This window comes from Rattus rattus, chromosome 6 (assembly GCF_011064425.1).
Source record: "Rattus rattus isolate New Zealand chromosome 6, Rrattus_CSIRO_v1, whole genome shotgun sequence".
Classification (NCBI taxonomy): Eukaryota; Metazoa; Chordata; class Mammalia; order Rodentia; family Muridae; genus Rattus; species Rattus rattus.
In genome coordinates, this window is record NC_046159.1 from 157,725,067 (window position 1) to 157,744,653 (window position 19,587).

General features: G+C 42.0%; 1 protein-coding gene across 6 annotated transcripts in view; it reads right to left on the bottom strand.

Moving 5' to 3' along the window:
- Window positions 1–19,233, bottom strand: part of Rnf32 (ring finger protein 32) — a 45,636-nt gene extending 26,403 nt beyond the window's left edge. For 3 of the 6 annotated variants that reach the window (XM_032907198.1, XM_032907193.1, XM_032907197.1), the window contains exons 1-7: window positions 19,186–19,233; window positions 17,352–17,441; window positions 16,535–16,799; window positions 12,814–12,956; window positions 10,206–10,238; window positions 9,593–9,717; window positions 9,103–9,211 (exon numbers count right to left, since the gene is read on the bottom strand). In XM_032907198.1, coding sequence (XP_032763089.1) covers window positions 9,103–9,211; window positions 9,593–9,717; window positions 10,206–10,238; window positions 12,814–12,956; window positions 16,535–16,799; window positions 17,352–17,366 — 690 coding nt within the window. In that variant the 5' untranslated portion in view covers window positions 17,367–17,441; window positions 19,186–19,233. The other 3 variants (XM_032907195.1, XM_032907196.1, XM_032907194.1) reach the window with 3 other exon arrangements.
- Window positions 19,234–19,587: the final 354 nt, after the last annotated feature.

Below are 19,587 nucleotides of genomic sequence, written 5' to 3' on the forward strand. Positions count from 1 at the left end.
TCTATCAGACCTTCATAGAAGACCTCATACCAATACTATCCAAACTACTCCACAAAATTGAAACAGATGAAAGTCTACCGAATTCCTTCTATGAAGTCACAATTACTCTTATACCTAAAGCACACAAAGACCCAACAAAGAAAGAGAAATTCAGACCACTTTCCCTTATGCATATCGATGCAAAAATACTCAATAAAATTCTTGCAAACCGAATTCAAGAGCACATCAAAACAATCATCCACCATGATCAAGTAGGCTTCATCCCAGGCATGCAGGGATGGCTTAATATACGGAAAACCATCAACGTGATCCATTATATAAACAAACTGAAAGAACAAAACCACATGATCATTTCATTAGATGCTTAGAAGGCATTTAACAAAATTCAACACCCCTTCATGATAAAGGTCCTGGAAAGAACAGGAATTCAAGGCCCATAGCTAAACATAGTAAAGGCCATATACAGCAAACTAGTAGTTAATATTAAACTAAATGGAGAGAAACATGAGGCAATCCCACTAAAATCAGGGACTAGACAAGGCTGCACACTCCCTCCCTACTTATTCAATACAGTTCTTGAACTTCTAGCCAGAGCAATCAGACAACAAAAGAAGATCAATGGGATACAGATCGGAAAAGAAGAAGTCAAAATATCACTATTTGCAGATGATATGATAGTATATTTAAGTGATCCCAAATGTTCCACCAGAGAACTACTAAAGCTGATAAACAACTTCAGCAAAGTGACTAGGTATAAAATTAACACAAATAAATCAGTAGCCTTCCTCTACACAAAAGAGAAACAAGCCGAGAAAGAAATTAGGGAAACGACACCCTTCATAATGGTCCCAAATAATATAAAGTTCCTTGCTGTGACTTTAACCAAGCAAGTAAAAGATCTGTATGATAAGAACTTCAAGCCTCTGAAGAAAGAAATTGAAGAAGACCTCAGAAGATGGAAAGATCTCCCCTGCTCATGGATTGGCAGGATTAATATAGTAAAAATGGCCACTTTACCAAAAGCAATCTATAGATTCAATGCAATCCCCATCAAAATACCAATCCAATTCTTCAGAGAGTTAGACAGAACAATTTGCAAATTCATCTGGAATAACAAAAAACCCAGGATAGCTAAAACTGTCCTCAACATAAAAGGACTTTCAGGGGAATCACTATCCCTGAACTCAAGCAGTATTACAGAGCAATAGTGATAAAAACTGCATGGTATTGGTACAGAGACAGACAGATAGACCAGTGGAATAGAATTGAAGACCCAGAAATGAACCCACACGCCTATGGTCAATTGATTTTTTGACAAAGGAGCCAAAACCATCCAATGGAAAAAAAGATAGCATTTTCAGCAAATGGTGCTGGTTCAACTGGAGGTCAGTATGTAGAAGAATGCAGATCGATCCATGCTTATCACCCTGTAAAAAGCTTAAGTCCAAGTGGTCAAGGACCTCCACATCAAACCAGATACATTCAAACTAATAGAAGAAAAAGTGGGGAAGCATCTCGAACACATGGGCACTGGAGAAAATTTCCTGAACAAAACACCAATGGCTTATGCTCTAAGATCAAGAATCGACAAATGGGATCTCATAAAACTGCAAAGCTTCTGTAAGGCAAAGGACACTGTTGTTAGGACAAAACGGCAACCAACGGATTGGGAAAAAATCTTTACCAATCCTACAACTTATAGAGGGCTCATATCCAAAATATACAAAGAACTCACGAAGTTAGATGGCAGGGAGACAAATAACCCTATTAAAAATGGGGTTCAGAGCTAAACAAAGAATTCACAGCTGAGGAATGCCAAATGGCTGAGAAGCACCTAAAGAAATGTTCAACATCTTTTAGTCATAAGAGAATTGCAAATCAAAACAACCCTGAGATTCCACCTCACACCAGTCAGAATAGCTAAGATCAAAAACTCCGGTGACAGCAGATGCTGGCAAGGATGTAGAGAAAGAGGAACACTCCTCCATTGTTGGTGGGATTGCAGACTGGTACAATCATTCTGGAAATCAGTCTGGGGGTTCCTCAGAAAATTGGACATTGCACTACCTGAGGACTCAGCTATACCTCTCTTGGGCATATACCCAAAAGATGCTCCAACATACAACAAAGACACATACTCCACTATGTTCATAGCAGCCTTATTTATAATAGCCAGAAGCTGGAAAGAACCCAGATGCCCTTCAACAGAGGAATGGATATAGAAAATGTGGCACATCTACACAATGGAATACTACTCAGCTATTGAAAACAATGACTTTATGAAATTAATAGGCAAATGGATGGAACTGGAAAATGTCATCCTGAGTGAGGTAACCCAATCACACAAAAACACACATGGTATGCACTCACTGATAAGTGAATATTAGCCCAAATGCTCAAATTACCCTAGATGTACAGAACACATGAAACTCAAGAAGGATGACCATAATGCGGATGCTTCACTCCTTCTTTAAAAGGGGAACAAGAATACCCTTGGCAGGGAATAGGGAGGCAAAGTTTAGAACAGAGGCTGAAGGAACACCCATTCAGAGCCTGCCCTACATGTGGCCCATACATATACAGTGACCAAACTAGATAAGATGGATGAAGCAAAGAAGTGCAGGCTGACAGGAACTGGATGTAGATCTCTCCTGAGAGACACACCCAGAATACAGCAAATACATAGGCAAATGCCAGCCACAAACCACTCAACTGAGAACGGGCCCTCCGTTGAAGGAATCAGAGAAAGGACTGAAAGAGTTCAAGGGGCTTGAGACCCTGTATGAACAACAATGCCAACCAACCAGAGCTTCCAGGGACTAAGCCACTATCCAAAGACTATACTTGGACTGACCCTGGACTCCAAGTGCATATGTAGCAGTGAATAGCCTTGTTGGGGTACCAGGGGAAGGGAAGCCCTTGTTACTGCCAAGGTTGGACCTCCAGTGTATTCGATTGTTGAGGGGGGTGGTAAAAGGGGTGTGGATGGAGACCAGAACAGGGTGTCGTTTCCCTAATTTCTTTCTCGGCTTGTTTCTCTTTTGTGTAGAGGAAGGCTACTGATTTATTTGTGTTAATTTTATACCTAGTCACTTTGCTGAAGTTGTTTATCAGCTTTAGTAGTTCTCTGGTGGAACATTTGGGATCACTTAAATATACTATCATATCATCTGCAAATAGTGATATTTTGACTTCTTCTTTTCCGATCTGTATCCCATTGATCTTCTTTTGTTGTCTGATTGCTCTGGCTAGAACTTCAAGAACTGTATTGAATAAGTAGGGAGGGAGTGTGCAGCCTTGTCTAGTCCCTGATTTTAGTGGGATTGCCTCATGTTTCTCTCCATTTAGTTTAATATTAACTACTAGTTTGCTGTATATGGCCTTTACTATGTTTAGCTATGGGCCTTGAATTCCTGTTCTTTCCAGGACCTTTATCATGAAGGGGTGTTGAATTTTGTTAAATGCCTTCTAAGCATCTAATGAAATGATCATGTGGTTTTGTTCTTTCAGTTTGTTCATATAGTGGATTACGTTGATGGTTTTCCGTATATTAAGCCATCCCTGCATACCTGGGATGAAGCCTACTTGAACATGATGGATGATTGTTTTGATGTGCTCTTGAATTCGGTTTGCAAGAATTTTATTGAGTATTTTTGCATCGATATGCATAAGGGAAAGTGGTCTGAATTTCTCTTTCTTTGTTGGGTCTTTGTGTGCTTTAGGTATAAGAGTAATTGTGACTTCATAGAAGGAATTCGGTAGACTTTCATCTGTTTCAATTTTGTGGAGTAGTTTGGATAGTATTGGTATGAGGTCTTCTATGAAGGTCTGATAGAATTATGCACTGAACCCATCTGGACCTGGGCTGTTTTTGGTTGGGAGAATTTTAATGACTGCTTCTATTTCTTTAGGTGTTATGGGGCTGTTTAAATGGTTTATGTGTTCCTGATTTAAATTCTCTACCTGGTATCTGTCTAGTAAATTGTACATTTCCTCCAGATTTTCAAGTTTTGTTGAATATAGGCTTTTGTAGTAGGATCTGATGATTTTTTTAATTTCCTCTGATTCTGTTGTTATGTCTCCTTTTCCATTTCTGATTTTGATAATTTGGACACACTCACTGTGTCCTTTGGTTAGTCTGGCTAAAGGTTTACCTATCTTGTTGATTTTCTCAAAGAACCAGCTTTTGGTTCTGTTGATTCTTTGCATAGTCCTTTTTGTTTCTACTTGGTTGATTTCAGCTCTGTGTGATTATTTCCTGCCTTCTACTCCTCCTGGGTGTATTTGCTTCTTTTTGTTCTAGAGCTTTTAGGTGTGCTGTCAAGCTGCTGATATATGCTCTCTCCTGTTTCTTTCTGCAGGCACTCAGAGCTATGAGTTTTCCTCTTACCACAGCTTTCACTGTGTCCTATAAGTTTGGGTATATTGCACCTTCATTTTCATTAAATTCTAAGAAGTCTTTAATTTCTTTATTTCTTCCTTGACCTGGTTATCATTGAGTAGAGCATTGTTCAACTTGCATGTATATATGGGCGTTCTTCCCTTATGGTTATTGAAGACCAGCTTTAGCCCGTGGTGGTCTGATAGGATGCATGGGTTTATTTCTATCTTTTTGTATCTGTTGAGGCCTGTTTTAAGACCAATTATATGGTCAGTTTTGGAGAAAGTACCATGAGGTGGTGAAAAGAAGGTATATCCTTTTGTTTTAGGATAGAATGTTCTATAAATATCTCTTAAGTCCATTTGGTTCATAACTTCTGTTAGTCTGTCTATGTCTCTGTTTAATTTCTGTTTCCATGATCTGTCCAGTGATGAGAGTGGGGTGTTGAAATCTCCTATTATTGTGTGAGGTGCAATGTGTGCTTTGAGCTTTAGTAAGGTTTCTTTTATATATGTAGGTGCCCTTGTATTTGAAGTATAGATATTTAGGATTGAGAGTTCATCTTGGTGGATTTTTCCTTTGATGAACATGAAGTGTCCTTCCTTATCTTTTTTGATGACTTTTGGTTGAAAATCGATTTTATTTGATATTAGAATGGCTACTCCAGCTTGTTTCTTCAGACTATTTGCTTGGAAAGTTGTTTTCCAGCCTTTTACTCTGAGGTAGTGTCTGTCTTTGTCTCTGAGGTGTGTTTCCTGTAGGCAGCAGAATGCAGGGTCCTCGTTGCATATCCAGTTCATTAATCTGTGTCTTTTTATTCGAGAATTGAGTCCATTGATGTTCAGAGATATTAACGAGTAGTGATTGTTGCTTCCTGTTATCTTCGTATTTGGAGGTGAGATTATGTTTGTGTGCTTGTCTTCTCTTTGTTTTTTTGCAAAATGATTAGTTTCTTGCTTTTTCTAGGGTATAGCTTGCCTCCTTGTGTTGGGCTTTACCATTTATTATCCTTTTTAGGGCTGGATTTGTAGAAAGATATTGTGTAAATTTGATTTTGTCATGGAATATCTTGGTTTCTCCATCTATGTTAATTGAGAGTTTTGCAGGATACAGTAACCTGGGCTGGCATTTGTGTTCTCTTAGGGTCTGTATGACATCTGTCCAGGATTTTCTGGATTTCACAGTCTCTGGTGAGAAGTCTGGTGCAATTCTGATAGGTCTGCCTTTATATGTTACTTGACCTTTTTCCCTTACTCCTTCTAATATTTTTTCTTTCTTTTGGGCATTTTGTGTTTTGACTATTATGTCACAGGAGGAGTTTCTTTTCTGGTCCAATCTATTTGGAGTTCTGTAGGCTTCTTGTATGTTTATGGGCATTCCTTTCTCTAGGTTAGGGAAGTTTTCTTCTATGATTTTGTTGAAGGTATTTACTGTTCCTTTGAGCTGGGAGTCTTCACTGTCTTCTATACCTATTATCCTTAGGTTTGATATTCTCATTGTGTCCTGGATTCCCTGTATGTTCTGGACCAGTAGCTTTTTCCGTTTTACATTATCTTTGACAATTGTGTCGATGATTTCTATGGAATCTTCTGCTCCTGAGATTCTCTCTTTTATCTCTTGTATTCTGTTGGTGATGTTTGTATCTACAGCTCCTTGTCTCTTCCTTTGGTTTTCTGTATCCAGGGTTGCTTTCCTTTGTGCTTTCTTTATTGCTTCTATTTCCATTTTTAATTCCTTCACCTATTTGTGCTTTCCTGTAATTCTTTCAGGGAATTTTGTGCTTCTTTTCTATAGGCTTCTGCTTGTTTATTTGTGTTTTCCTGCATTTCTCTAAGGGAGTTCTTTATATCTTTCTTGAAGTCCTCCATCAACATGATCAAATATGATTTTAAATCTAGATCTTGCTTTTCTGGTGTGTTTGGATAGTCCGTGTTTTCTTTGATGGGAGAATTGGGCTCCGATGATGCCATGTAGTCTTGGTTTCTGTTGCTTGGGTTCCTGTGCTTGCCTCTTGCCATCAGGTTGCCTCTGGTGTTACCTTGTTTTCCTATTTCTGACAGTGGCTTGACTGTCCTATAGGCCTGTGTGTCAGGAGTGCTGTAGACCTGTTTTCCTGTTTTCTTTCAGTCAGTTATGGGAACAGAGTGTTCTCCTTTCAGGCGTGTAGTTGTTCCTGTCAACTGGCTTTCTGCTGTTCCTGTGGGCGTGTGTCCTGAGTCCACCAGGCAGGTCAACTGGAGCAGAAAAGTTGGTATTACTTCTGGTCTCTGGCTGAAGTCGCTCCTTGGTGCTGGGTTTCAGCTCTCCATGAGGGCAGCAACCAGAAGGGCCTGCCCAGCCTTCTCTCTGGTCCCTGTGCACAGGGGAACCAGACAGCACTTGGCGTTTTCCTCTAGAGTCAGAAATGTGTACAGATAGTAGTGTCCTCTGGCTTCCCAGGCGTGTCTGCCCCTCCGAAAGTCTAGCTCTCCCTCCCACGGGATTTGGGTGCAGGGAGCTGGTCTCTTCAGATCCGGGGACAGTCTGGACTGCAGGGCACCTGCAGCTTGAGTGCCCCTGTCTTCCTGTTCCCAGAGGCCCTATACAGTTTCCTCTTGGGTCAGGGATGTGGGCAAAGGTGGGCAGTACTGGCGGTCTCTCCTGCCCTGCAGTCTCAGGAGTGCCCACCTGTCTGGGCGATGAACACTCCCACCCACGAGGTTTGGGAGCAGGGACGTGTGGGCTGGGATCAACAAGGTTCAGGCTCTAGCTTGAAACCGGAAGTGTCCGGTCCCAGAGGTATTTTCCCTTTGTGTGTCCTGAGTCCAACAGTCAGGTCACTTGGAGCAGAAAAGTTGGTCTTACCTCTGGTCTCCAGCCTGAAGTCGTTCCTCAGGGGTGGGTTAAATCTCTCCGTGAGGCCAGCAACCAGAAGGGCCTGCCCTGCCTTTTCTCGGGTCCCTGTGCACCTGGGACCCAGATGGCGCTAGGTGTTTTCCTCTAGAGTCAGAAATGTGGGCAGAGAGTAGTCTCCTCTGGCTTCCCAGGTGTGTCTGCCCCTCTGAAGTTCTAGCTCTCCTTCCCACGGGATTTGGGTGCAAGGAGCTGTTTGACCGTGTCCCTTCAGATCTGGGTGCAGTCTCACCATATTGCTTTATAATCAGTTTTGTTATAGCATAGTTGAAATGTGTTGTCTCACTCAGGTAAGGGCAAAGCTACACACAAGGTTGTATATATTCCATTTCTTCCTCTGAGATACATGAGTCTATTATGGGACCAGAAAGTATAAGGCTACGGTCACTCAGTCTTGTGCCTAATGAAGACAATAACTAGGAAAACAGAGAAAAAAGGAGCTATCTATTTCATTAAAGGCTGCACTGGCTGGTTTTGTGTGTAAACTTTACATAAGCTAGAGTTATCACAGAGTAAAGAGTCTTCCTTGAAGAAATGCTTCCATGAGATCCAGCTGCAAGGCATTTTCTCAATTACTGATCAGTATTGAGAGGGCCCATTGTGTGAGGTGCCATCCCTGGGCTGGTGGTCTTGGGTTCTATAAGAGAACAAGATGAGCAAGCCAGGGGAAGCAGCCAGTAAGCAGCATCCCTCCATGACCTCTGCATCAGCTCCTGCTTCCTGCCCTGCTTGAGTTCCAGTCCTGACTTCCTTTGGTGAGAAACAGCAACATGGAAGTGTAAGTTGAATAAACCCTTTCCTCCCCAACCTGCTTCTTGGTCATGATGTTTATGCAGGAATACAAACCCTGATTAAGACAAAAGTCCATTATCAGTCACCATTCTACATGGAAGAACAAAGAGCTAAACTAAATGTGTCAATGATGCTTCTACAGGAAGTGATGATAGCACAGTGTGGCTGCGAGAAGCTGCTCTTCTTTTATGCAATGGGGTCTTGCTATGATGCCCAGTTGGCCTCAAATTCCTGATTCAAGCAATCTTTCTACCCAAGCGTTAGTACTACAGATATGGAGACCATGTCTGGCTGAGGAGTTTATCTCAGTGACCTGTGACTGGCATGTTGGGATACCACAGTGTTACCATAAACACAACATATTAACAAACCTAAAATAAGATACATGAAAATTAACTTGGAAAAGATATTATTGTTTTTGACAACTATAAAATTTCCAGTACCTATGATGTATTTCTTTATGATTTCTTTGATTCTTAGGCCAGCAGTGATACGATACCTTAGGTGAGGAAAGAGCCCATAGCATCTACTCATGGTAGTTAGGCCTGCCAGGCTGGAGCAGGCATAAGAAAGGTTCCCCATTTAGGGGCTGGTTACTTTTAATTCCTGCCAGTCCTTTTTGTATAAGTGGAGACACAGAAAACTGTTAAACAAGCAGTGGCCACACCCTACAGGTAAACATCATAGTGGTAAGTGAGCAGGAGCACGCACAGACAGGAGTTGTCTATTTCTGTAATATGGTGGCCTCACAAGGCCCAGTGAGCTACCAGAAGATGTCAATGAGGTCTCCATTTTCACTCATGTTGCAGGCATTAACTGGGGCCTTTTAAGAGTTGAAAAAACTCAATTTTGTCTTGCTGTATCAGATGGTACCTGACTTAAACAAATAGCTGACTTAACCTTGCTGGTCTGAATGTCATCATTTCATGCATGGAGTTGGAGGCCACTGAGTTGAGCAAAGAGCTCTGAGAGTGTAGGGAGCTGCAGCTACACTGCCTGTAGCTTTACCAGTCCTGGATGCTCACAGATGCACCCACCTTTTCCTCAAAGAACTTTCTCCTTAATTTGGCATCCGTAGGTGGGATCATTTTTCTCAGGTTTCTATACCACTTTCTAACGATGTACCCTCTCCAATAGGCTTGGATTCTAAAATAGAGATATAGAAATGAGGACCACCTTATAGTCTTACTTTAAAATTTTAAACTATTTTATTTTGTCTACGAATGCTTTGCTTGCATGTATTTCTATACTATTCATGTGTCTGGTACTCATGAAGATCAAAGCATCCAATTCCCAGGAAACAGTAACAGATAGTTGAAAGCCACATTATATAGGTGCTAGGAATTGAATCTGGATCTTTTAAAAGAAGAGTTGGTCCTCTTACCCACCAAGCCACCTCTTTAGTCCCTATTTTAACAAGTACTTCAGTATTCCTCCCAGCCTGGTGATCCTCTAGGTTAGTGATCACATCCTGAGCTGTAAACCTCTGCCTCCCTCCCCTGTGCAGGGCACCGAGGCCCCTCTTACCTGGTGGCACACTTTACTCTGAACAGGCGAGCCCCGTCGTGTATCACTCTCGTTTGATATTGGTTCTTTCTACAGAGAGGACAGGTTTTTCTATTTGTGAACTTTTCAAAAGCCTGAAGGCATGCCTGAAGAAAAGGATTTCACTTAAAACTTTACAAGGAATTGTTTATAAACAACATTTCTACTTCTAATGTAATATACAGTGTTTTCTTTTTCATAATTGAGACTGTCTCATTTAAAGAAATAGTTTCATTAAATGTTAACACCTTCTTTATGAAACCTGTTCCAAATATGATTTCTCACAGACCATGCATGCAGAGACTTCAAAAACCTCTGAATGTCACGTGGCACAAAGGTAAAATGCTAGGCATACGACTGCTGTGCAGACAGCCAGCAGGAAGTAAGCTCAGCAGCTTTGATGTGTGATGTGCAGGTAGCAATGTGCTATATACATAACATTCGTGGTTACATCACACTAAATCCATGATTTTCACAACAGGATGAGGTACAGTCTAACCTAAAGCCATGTTCCTAACTACATGGGGCTCATGTATCAACAATGGCTCTTTAATAAGTGAGGTAAGGAGGCTAGGCCTAGGACGGGACTACTTACCCTATGGAACACGTGTGAGCAGGAAAGCAGTACCTGTCCACCAGAAGAGAAAAGGAGTCCTAGGTTAGGAATTCTTCCTCTAGCAGAGCAGTCTGAATACTTAAAGGTAGCATTCAGACAACTGACCACTTCTACACTTACATAGTGTTAAGTTTAATATAGTATAAACATGTCATCTAACAAACAATGACCCCAATACCACATAACCACATCACGCTTGATATTGAGCTACTGAAAGGATTGCCAAGGAGACACTGCTAGGTAGATGGGGTGGGGCAGGGAGGAACCTGACCATGTAGTGTGGTCTTGGTAAGAGAATAAGCAAACATCTTATTTAAGATGTTTAAGAAATAGGCAAACATCTCTTATAGGGCCTTGCTTAGCTAAATTACACTCCTAAACTGAAAATTGCAGCTTACTGTGACATAATTCTGAGAATCTTACATTTAAACAGCAAGACATTATGGACACAAACTACATTTTTCTTTTGAAATTGAAAGCAAGTGTGTTCCTAAGAAAACTTCACCCTTCAGACTCAAACTTCACACCCAACAGTGATGTTTTGGTCTGGAAAAACCAAAAACAAAACTAGCTTAGATTCAATAAGGAGAAAGGATTTTAGACCATTGGCCACTGCGAGGTATACTGGGCTGTGAAGGTGAGTGGACAGACGCATGTCTTCATGGTTTCAGTCACCATCCCCTATGGCTTTGCTCACTCTGTACTCGAAAGTGGGATTAAAGAAAGAAATTTTAGAATACAGCCCTTAAACCTAAAACCGTTCCTGTAAAAACTATTTATTTATATGCATGGGTGTTCTGCTTGCATGTTTGTCTGTGTACCACATCCATATAATGTCCATAAAGGCCAGAAGAGGGCATCAGATCCCCTGGAACTAGAGATACAGGTGGTTGTAAGCACCATGTGAGTGCTAGGAATTGAACCCTAATACTCCCGAAAAGCAGCCAGTGCTCCAACCCAGTAAAACCTTTTTGTTGTTCCTGCCAAGTATAAGCTTAAATTTAATAAACTACTGTATTAAAATTATCTGTGGACTCAGTTATTCACTTTTAGGAATTGAACTCAGGACCTCTAGAAGAGCAGTCTTAACTGCTGAGCCATCTCTCTGGCCCTAGTTATTCACTTTTAAATATAATTTTTCAAAGAATTTTATAAACAGATATCAATTTGCTCTAAATAATTCTTATATAATTCTAATATTAAAATATTATATTCTGAAATGTCCATATTATTCATTATAGGCAAACAGTTTATGGTGATTGTTAGACAAGTGAGGACATTTACATTCTTCCATAACTTCTGAGTTGGCCTGTTATGAATCACCTGAGTTCTGTTCTCACTTTAGAGAGTGTCTTCTACTGCAGAGATAAGAGATTACTTGAAAGTATCTTGAAATCAATCAATCATTCATTCATTCATTCATTCATTCATGTGATTGGGTATTCTGCCTGCATGTATGTCTATGCACCTCTTGTATGCCTGATACCCAGGGAGGTCAGAAGAGGGCATAAGATCTCCTGGAACTAGAGTTGTAAGCCACTGTGTGTGTGCTGGGAATGAAATATGGGCCTCCTGGGAGAACAGCCAGTATGTACTCTTAACCACTGAACTATCTCTCTAACCCAGGAACTTTTCTTGAACTAAGGAATCTAGTGTGGTAATATTAAGTGCAATATTATTTACACAGCAGTGTTGGTATCTGGAACCAAACAAAATGACATTTACTCAAATGTGTACACAGCCCTGAGATAGCTACATGCTCATTCTTCATACAGCTTAAACACATGCAGGACAATGACCAGGGTTGATGAGGCGAAAAGATTCCCTGCAGCTTTAATGATCTTGTGTTCTAGCACTAAATTATAAACTGCCCTGCATATGTCAGCTTTGTGGCTCTTTCCAATATCCATCTCCTGCATAAGATGAGGTCCTCTTGGAGAGGAAGATCAAAGTGTACTTCTAGCATCTTTGTACTTTACATTACCAAAGAGCAGAAGTGTAATGACTGGGAGTTTCCTTGCTGATGATGAAGCATCTCCAGTCTGAACAGTCGGAGAGCCCATCAAGCTTAGGGTCCTCAGCTGGGACTCAAGCCTGGGGGTAAGCTGGCTCTTCTCAGCTGCTGTCTCAGCTACCACATAGAAGCGAAGGCTACACACTAGACAAAAGCCTTCGGGAAAACCATCAGTTTTCCACAAATTCTGAGAGCATGAATGACATTGGCTCAACTGGAGCTGAGAGTTTAGTCAGGCACAGCAATGGGTCTGTGCAGCAGGTCATGAGCTTTCTACGAACCAGGATAACCACCCCTTATCTTTTAGCAGATGTGTGAACAAAGGTTTCACTCTACATCAGGATTATCATATACTTTTTTTGAAGATATTCAAAGCATTCTTTCATCCAAATGGCATACTTGAACTTTAGGTGACACACCAGTAAGTAGACACTGTCAGTGGTACATTCTCCCTCTCCCAATCCTTCTGTCTCTGTCTCTCATTTGAAAGTCACGAGGAAGGCGGAACTGGGTGGCTCATTTACTATTACTAGGAAGCAGCACCTGGCTGGTTTAAAGCTCTGTCTTATGTACCTGGGGTTGGAGCTCAAATTCTTCTTTACATATTGGGCATGGCTGCATGGAGTCCCCTTGTAGAAGGGATCTCTGCTTCACTTTCTCCCATTCATCTGATGACAGTGGTAATGGGGGAAGTGCCAAGAGGCCCAGTTTCTGGGCTACAGGAAAGACAAGACACAATGTCAGCTCATGAATGTTAGCATATGTAGTAACATTTTTAAAGAAACAATCTACAACACACAGCAAGATGCTTTTCTATGAAGGGATGAGGACAGTGATGACCCTTGAAGTTCTCAATAATGATTGATGACTGTGGTCATTCTGAATGCTAAGTGATTTTTCAAGCAAGCAGGACTGACATTTAGTTGTACAGAAGTTGAAGAACAACAATGTTTTTTGATTTTGCCTGGTTTGGGCCACTTTCCTTCATGTTTCTCACCTACTTTAACTGTCAATCTGCAGCACTGCCTTGCTGCTCTCACCATGGCCCTTACAAAGTGTACATCAATCATGTGCTACCCAAGGATACATTCCTTAATTAAGTTTATGAGTGCCCATAACGTGACCTTATATCCCATGGGAAGACTCACTTTGAAAAAGAGACTGCAACATTCCTGGGCACTGGGCTAGTAGGACTGTAAGTGTGAACCACTAATCTGTAAACTGCTAAACAATGGTAAAAGTTACGTTAAAGAAAATTAACCTAGAGCAAGATCTTCAATGAGAACAATAAATATTACAGGAATGGGAGGCTATGGCAGAGGGCTATGCATCTATGTAAAAGGCTGGTGTGGTACTCCATACCTATGATCCTAGTGCTGGCAAGACAGAGACAGATCCTTAGAATTTGCTGCCCAGCCAATCTAGATTAACTGGTTTATTCTAGTTGAGAGACTCTGTCTCAAAAAAAAAAAAAAAAAAAAAATAAGTGATACTAACCTCTAGCTGTGGAGCAAGTGGAACCATGTCACCAGACAAAAACTTAGTAAGGTTGAGTGGATTAAGAAACCACAGTACTCTCATACCTGAGGATGGTAGGAGTTGCATCTACTTCCGACCAGGTTTCTGTCCTGGGACTTGGGACCATGACACCCAGTAGAAAGAACTGTGCCAAACAGTCATGTAAGGGGGAGCACCCTTAGTCCCTTCACATGAAGATGAGACAACCTTAACATCTTAGACCAAGCTAATAAAAAGTACCTACCTTTAGACCCCAACTCACCCTAAAATGTATATAAGACCCTGTCCACAAGGAATAAACAAAAACAGTCTGAGAGTATCTGTCTGTCTGTCTGTCTGTCTGTCTGTGTTGTATAGAGCTATAACACTTTGGGGAAGAGAAATTCTCTCCTGAAGCTTTCACTGCTGGAAGCTGCTCAAGCCTACCATAGTCACTTCCCACAGGGTATCCCTAATCTTCCATCAACTCTTTCTTCCCTTCAGAGAGGGCAATTCAGAGCCACACAGATCTTGGCAGACAGCATCTGGTACAAAGATCGGCATATGGCCTCCACATGCACACGGCATGCCTCCACGTGTGAAAACAAATACAAACAAAAATTATGTTAACATTTGCATTTTCCAAACTCACATATAAGGAAGCTTAACTCACTTCACTAGATATACTTCTGGTAAAATATACCAACACTAAAACCATCAGAAAAGGAGGAAACAAAAAAGCTGAGTTGAGCCTGGAGCCATCAGACTCAGGGCCTTGGTTAAATACCTATCACAGTTGGCAATGAGCTCAGTCTTTGTTTATTCTTAGAACAGTGATGGGTCTACGATTATTGTAGGTGAAGTGACTCCTATGGTCAAAGGCCAGACTCTGAACTGAACAGACATGTATCCTGCAATAGCACCCCACTCCACAAGAATCAGAGCTGAGAAATGGCTTTCTTGGTGAACATCAGTGACAAGGCTTTCTCTCAAGATGCTTGTCACTCTTGGCTGGCTATTCTGTACTTGTAATCAAATGTGAAAATTTTCTTCTCCTCACACCAGCAGCTAGAGGAACAAAAGGGATGCAAACCAGATAACTAGCAATGAGTGCGTGTCCTTTCTCTGCTGTGCAGGCCTTCCGATACCTCCTGTCTCTGTCACCTACACTACAACACAATAGCCCTAAGCAAACCTATTTTCCATGCCCAGTCATCTAGGAATCTTTTATTTCTAGCTTTTCAGTATAAAATGATTTCAGACTTACAATAGATTATAAGAATGCAATAAAGAACTCTTGGCCTTAATATGCTGGTATAATGATGGGAACCAGGGAATTAGTGCTGAGTTAATTATCAACTGCAGTCACGTTGCCTTTTCTGTGGTTGCAGTTACTGAGGTTCCAATGATTCAGAGTGAACAACCATCTGAAAATCATCAATGGCATATTCCAATTCATACGAGTTTTATTTTTTCAAACTAAGCAAAACAATGAAATCTCACACTGTTCTGTGCACTATTCCTGTCTAGTGTATCCAGGCTGTGTATGTGATGTAACCTTTGTCCCTCTGCAGTTGTCTTGGTGATTGGATTGACTGTGGCAGTACTATTATAGCCTTAGGGCTCATTGTCACAAGCAACACATGAGAGTTGCTAGTCATTCAGATATACCCAAGACAGGAAGTAAAGAGCTTCCTTCAAGTGGGAAAGGGGAAAGATTTAATTTCACAGAAAACAAGTACATGCAAAAGTTGCCAAGGTAAGATGAGATCTTCTATGTGCCAAACTATAAATATAGAAAAATAGATTCCCACAAATTTTACAATTATATTTCTGCAATACTCATCGGCCTATGGTAGGAGCAGTGATGGGAAGACAGAGTTTAAGGCAGCTTGAACCGCACAATGTGACTTTTGCTCAAAGAAAAAGTTATGGCCGCAGTGTATAGCAGGAATCCAGTTAAGATGGAGAAGGCAGTAAATTTGTAATGTTATTCAAGCTGATGGCAAAGCTTTTCACCACAAAGAACTGAGCCTGTGAAAATTTTGGCAAGGAGTCCCTAAGAATAAGGAACATCAAGACAATTAGTTCAAGTAAAGGATTCAAGGAGAGTTTCAGGCTGAGGATAGGAGGATCACAGCTGGCCTACCCACAGCTGGAGACACTGCAGCCTCACTGGAGCCGGGCACTCAGCCAGAAGGAAGGGCGGGCCCAGAGCGAGTCTGCAATTCAATGTAACCAGGCTCTCCTAGATAGAAACTACATTTACAAAACAAAAAGATACAGACAAAAGCCTACAGTCCAGGCACTCCAGAGGTGGAGGCCGGGAGATTTAGAGTAGAAGGCCAGCCCGGACTATAGAGGGAGACTCCCAAAGTCAATAAAAACATGCAAAGGAAGGCAGCAGGACTTAAAAATACAGAAGCACTAATCAAGCTCGGCAGTAGGTAAAGTGCCACAGAGCACGTGATAAAACCAGACACAATGTATACACTCAGGAATTCGGACTCACAAAGCAAGTCACCTGCTCCTGTAGGTGTGTTTTAGTAAGGGTATTTCCGACAGCCATCTTGTTTAGGGGCAATTCCACCAATACTTTACCTCCAAAGTGAAAAACAAAAACTTGGCAGACAGAGTTGGCATTAAAGCCTTATTAACAATGCACTTGGCTGCCAATAAAATGAAAATGTCAAGGTTCTGTTTTTACCCCAAATACAGCATTGCTTCATCCTGCCTGACAAGGTTACACTGGGTTAATTAGCATTAAGCCAAAGGGAAAGAGACCAGGTTAGCTTACCTAAAGTTAACGGTGGGGGTGTGGGGTCTAGAACATACTCCTTCTCTGGATCTTCCCCCTTAGGCCCCTCTGCAGTCTTTCTAAGTCCAGTGTCCACCATGGCTGCTGAGTCTCTTCTGAGAGATTTTGATTTGTTCTCTTTCTTTTGCACTTTCGTCTTACAAGGATCTGCTACTGAGAGATGTCCAAGTTGAAGATCACGTAATATGTGGTCTTGTAAGGCAACTGCAGAGACTGCTAAGTTACTTTTTTTAGATGAACGATCCTAAAAAAAAAGGGGGGGGGGCTTATTTAGTGGAACAGCATGTAACATCATTTAGAAGAAAACTCAGGCCTTGTTGCTCCTTGATGGCAGATTACCAAGTCAGTGGGAAGGAATGCCAGGGCAATATTTAATCAGAGCAAACTCCAGGCCCAACATCTAGAGTGGAAATAAAGGAAAACCTTTTCATTTAATTACTGGAGCCTTAATTATAAACCAATAAATTCAAACCTGTGTGTGATTAAATAAGATGCTACTGCTTTGCTATAGCTAAATTAGACTCCAGGCAAACTCTAAAAGGAAATCTTGCTCTTAAGTAAAAGATCTCTGTTGAAAACTTAAAACATTTCCTACAGGACCAGGTCCCTGAGGCAGGAGACATATGCAGGTAGCACCCAGAGACTGTCTGTTACCCCTATCACATGCACTTTCCACTTCTGCTCACAGTTTCCCAGGAACACAAGGTTTGTAAACTATTTTTATACCTGTAGAAGGTCCAGTTAGACTACACCGCACAAATACAAACATGTGTCAGTTCTGAGGAGGATGGGATACCTTATTTTTTAACATGCTGTATCAGGAAACACCGTGGTGAGGCTTCAACAATCTTTAGCATCCCATTACAATAACTTCCATTTTTTTCTGCTGAAACAGAAAGCAAGAGTGTGTGTAAACATCTGGATCTACTCGGGCTATGAAAATGGTAACAGTGATGCCAGCCACAGAGCATGAGCCACCCTGTCCAATCTACACAGTCATAACCCAATTCATCCCTGTCCTCAAACAGCTTACCATGGTGCTAGAAAGAATTCCACTATAAAGAACAATCTAGCAGCAAAAATGGAGTCTTAGAACAAAGTCTTAGAACAAAATGAGACACTAAAAGTAAATGAACAATCCTTCAAGATAACATTTAGCCCAAGTCTTAAAGAGAGAAATGTGTGTGTTAGACGGCAGGAGCAAGAGCAGAGATGCCCACCAAAGCAGCTGTGCTTGTGTTTGGCAAGAAGGGCAACAATGAAGAAGTGGGTATATGGTGCACGCTGGCTCCTTCAACCTGGCCAGCACATAGGTGGCAGACACTGAGTCCCACCTATGGTAAGTTACTTAAGCATCTGCGGCTCAGTTTTATAAAAAACACAAAAATGCTGACATTTGAGGATTATTATACAAAAGGAAACCTCTTTAAGGGCTTACAAGGGAGTGTTCTGCACAAGATACTCATAAATGGTTACTGTTGCTCCAATTCCCTCAGAAATGGGGGGATGTATTTGGTATTGACCTTTTTAGTTTTCAGACCATGCTGACCATGATATTCTACAGTGGAGAGAAAAGGCACCTTTTCAAAAGCAACCTAACGGAATAGTATTGAGGGACTAACTTTCAGAAAGGTGCTCACAGAGCAGCTGATACACCTTCAGGCATACATGAGGCCCTGGGTTCAACCCCTAGCACTGCAGCAGACACTTGAAAAGATTACAGGAAAATGAGTCCCACAGGAACTCATGTGTGAGATGGGAAGAAGAGAGCCCGGTGCTGTTCAGATCCTTTGGAAGCCTAGGACAGTTTTCAGTGTGCTCACCTTCTTGCTCCTTTTCATTGCTGGCATGGAGATCTATGAAAGAAGTTTGTATGCAGTATTTCTTACAGTAACCTTGGCTGGAGGAAGGCATGTAAACTACTGAAAGGTCACTTATTATTTTCCAAATTCAAAATGCCTCTAACTTGGCAATGACCAAGTATGCATCATAAAAATAGTTTATTTTTTTTTAACAAGATTCATATCATCGTTAACCAGTAGGTAGCTCTTTGGTCTACAATTTCACCAGGTTTGTATTGTGCCGTTGTGACTAATGTCAAGGTAAAAAGCGTTAAAACTGTGCCTCACTAAAGTCACATAGCATTAGCAAATTGTATGATTTAAAGAATAACGAAACATGCCAGATGTAGTCGAACTGTATGAGAAAACATAACGGTGACCCGTTGGACTGGCAATAGGTGAGAAATAAACCTCTGCCTGACGCTAACTGCCACAACAGCAAACTGACTGTAATTAGTTTGCACACGGTTAGGAGGTTGTGCCAGGTAGGAAAACACAGGACTAGACGACAAGACATTTAATCACCGATTGCTTTCAGTGATCAGAAGGCAATTAATACATGCGTCAATAGAAATGCACTGGAGAGACGGCATCTAAGTTTAAAATACTCTCCCAGTTTGGTTTGAGGTCCCTCGCCACATCACAGCCTTGTGCCGTGTAGGAAGGATCCGCGGACCGCCCACAGCGACCCGCACCTTCCGCCTCAACACTACCCGCGTTCGGCCCTCTCTCCCTCCCTATGAACCAGAGCTTTTTTTTCTGTCGGACAGCGCTGCAGGACAAACTCACACTGGCCCTTCCTCTTCTCTCCGAAGCACCTCAGAGCCGCTCCTCGTTGCCACGGCAACTAGCGGCCGGTGTGCTTCGGAGTGCGCACGCGCGCCGGCTTCGCCTGACCCTCAGTGCGCATGCTCGTCGGTCCCCCACCCCCAACCCCCATTCGGCTGAGCAGTCGTCCCTTCAGTTTCATCGGCGGCGAGCGGCTTGCTGCACCCGCGCTTTACGTCATGGCTCCGCCTGTCACTTGTCGTCAGCGTCTGGACGCTGGTGCGGTTACGCTGTCTTGAGGCGCGGGCCCTGGGTGTGTGGTGTGGTGTGCGCGGGCTCTTCCCCCTCTTCCTCGGCTGTGTGATGTTTGGCGTCTTTTCGCTGCGCCCTGGCCAGTTTGTGTGACCCGAGGATGCGCTGACC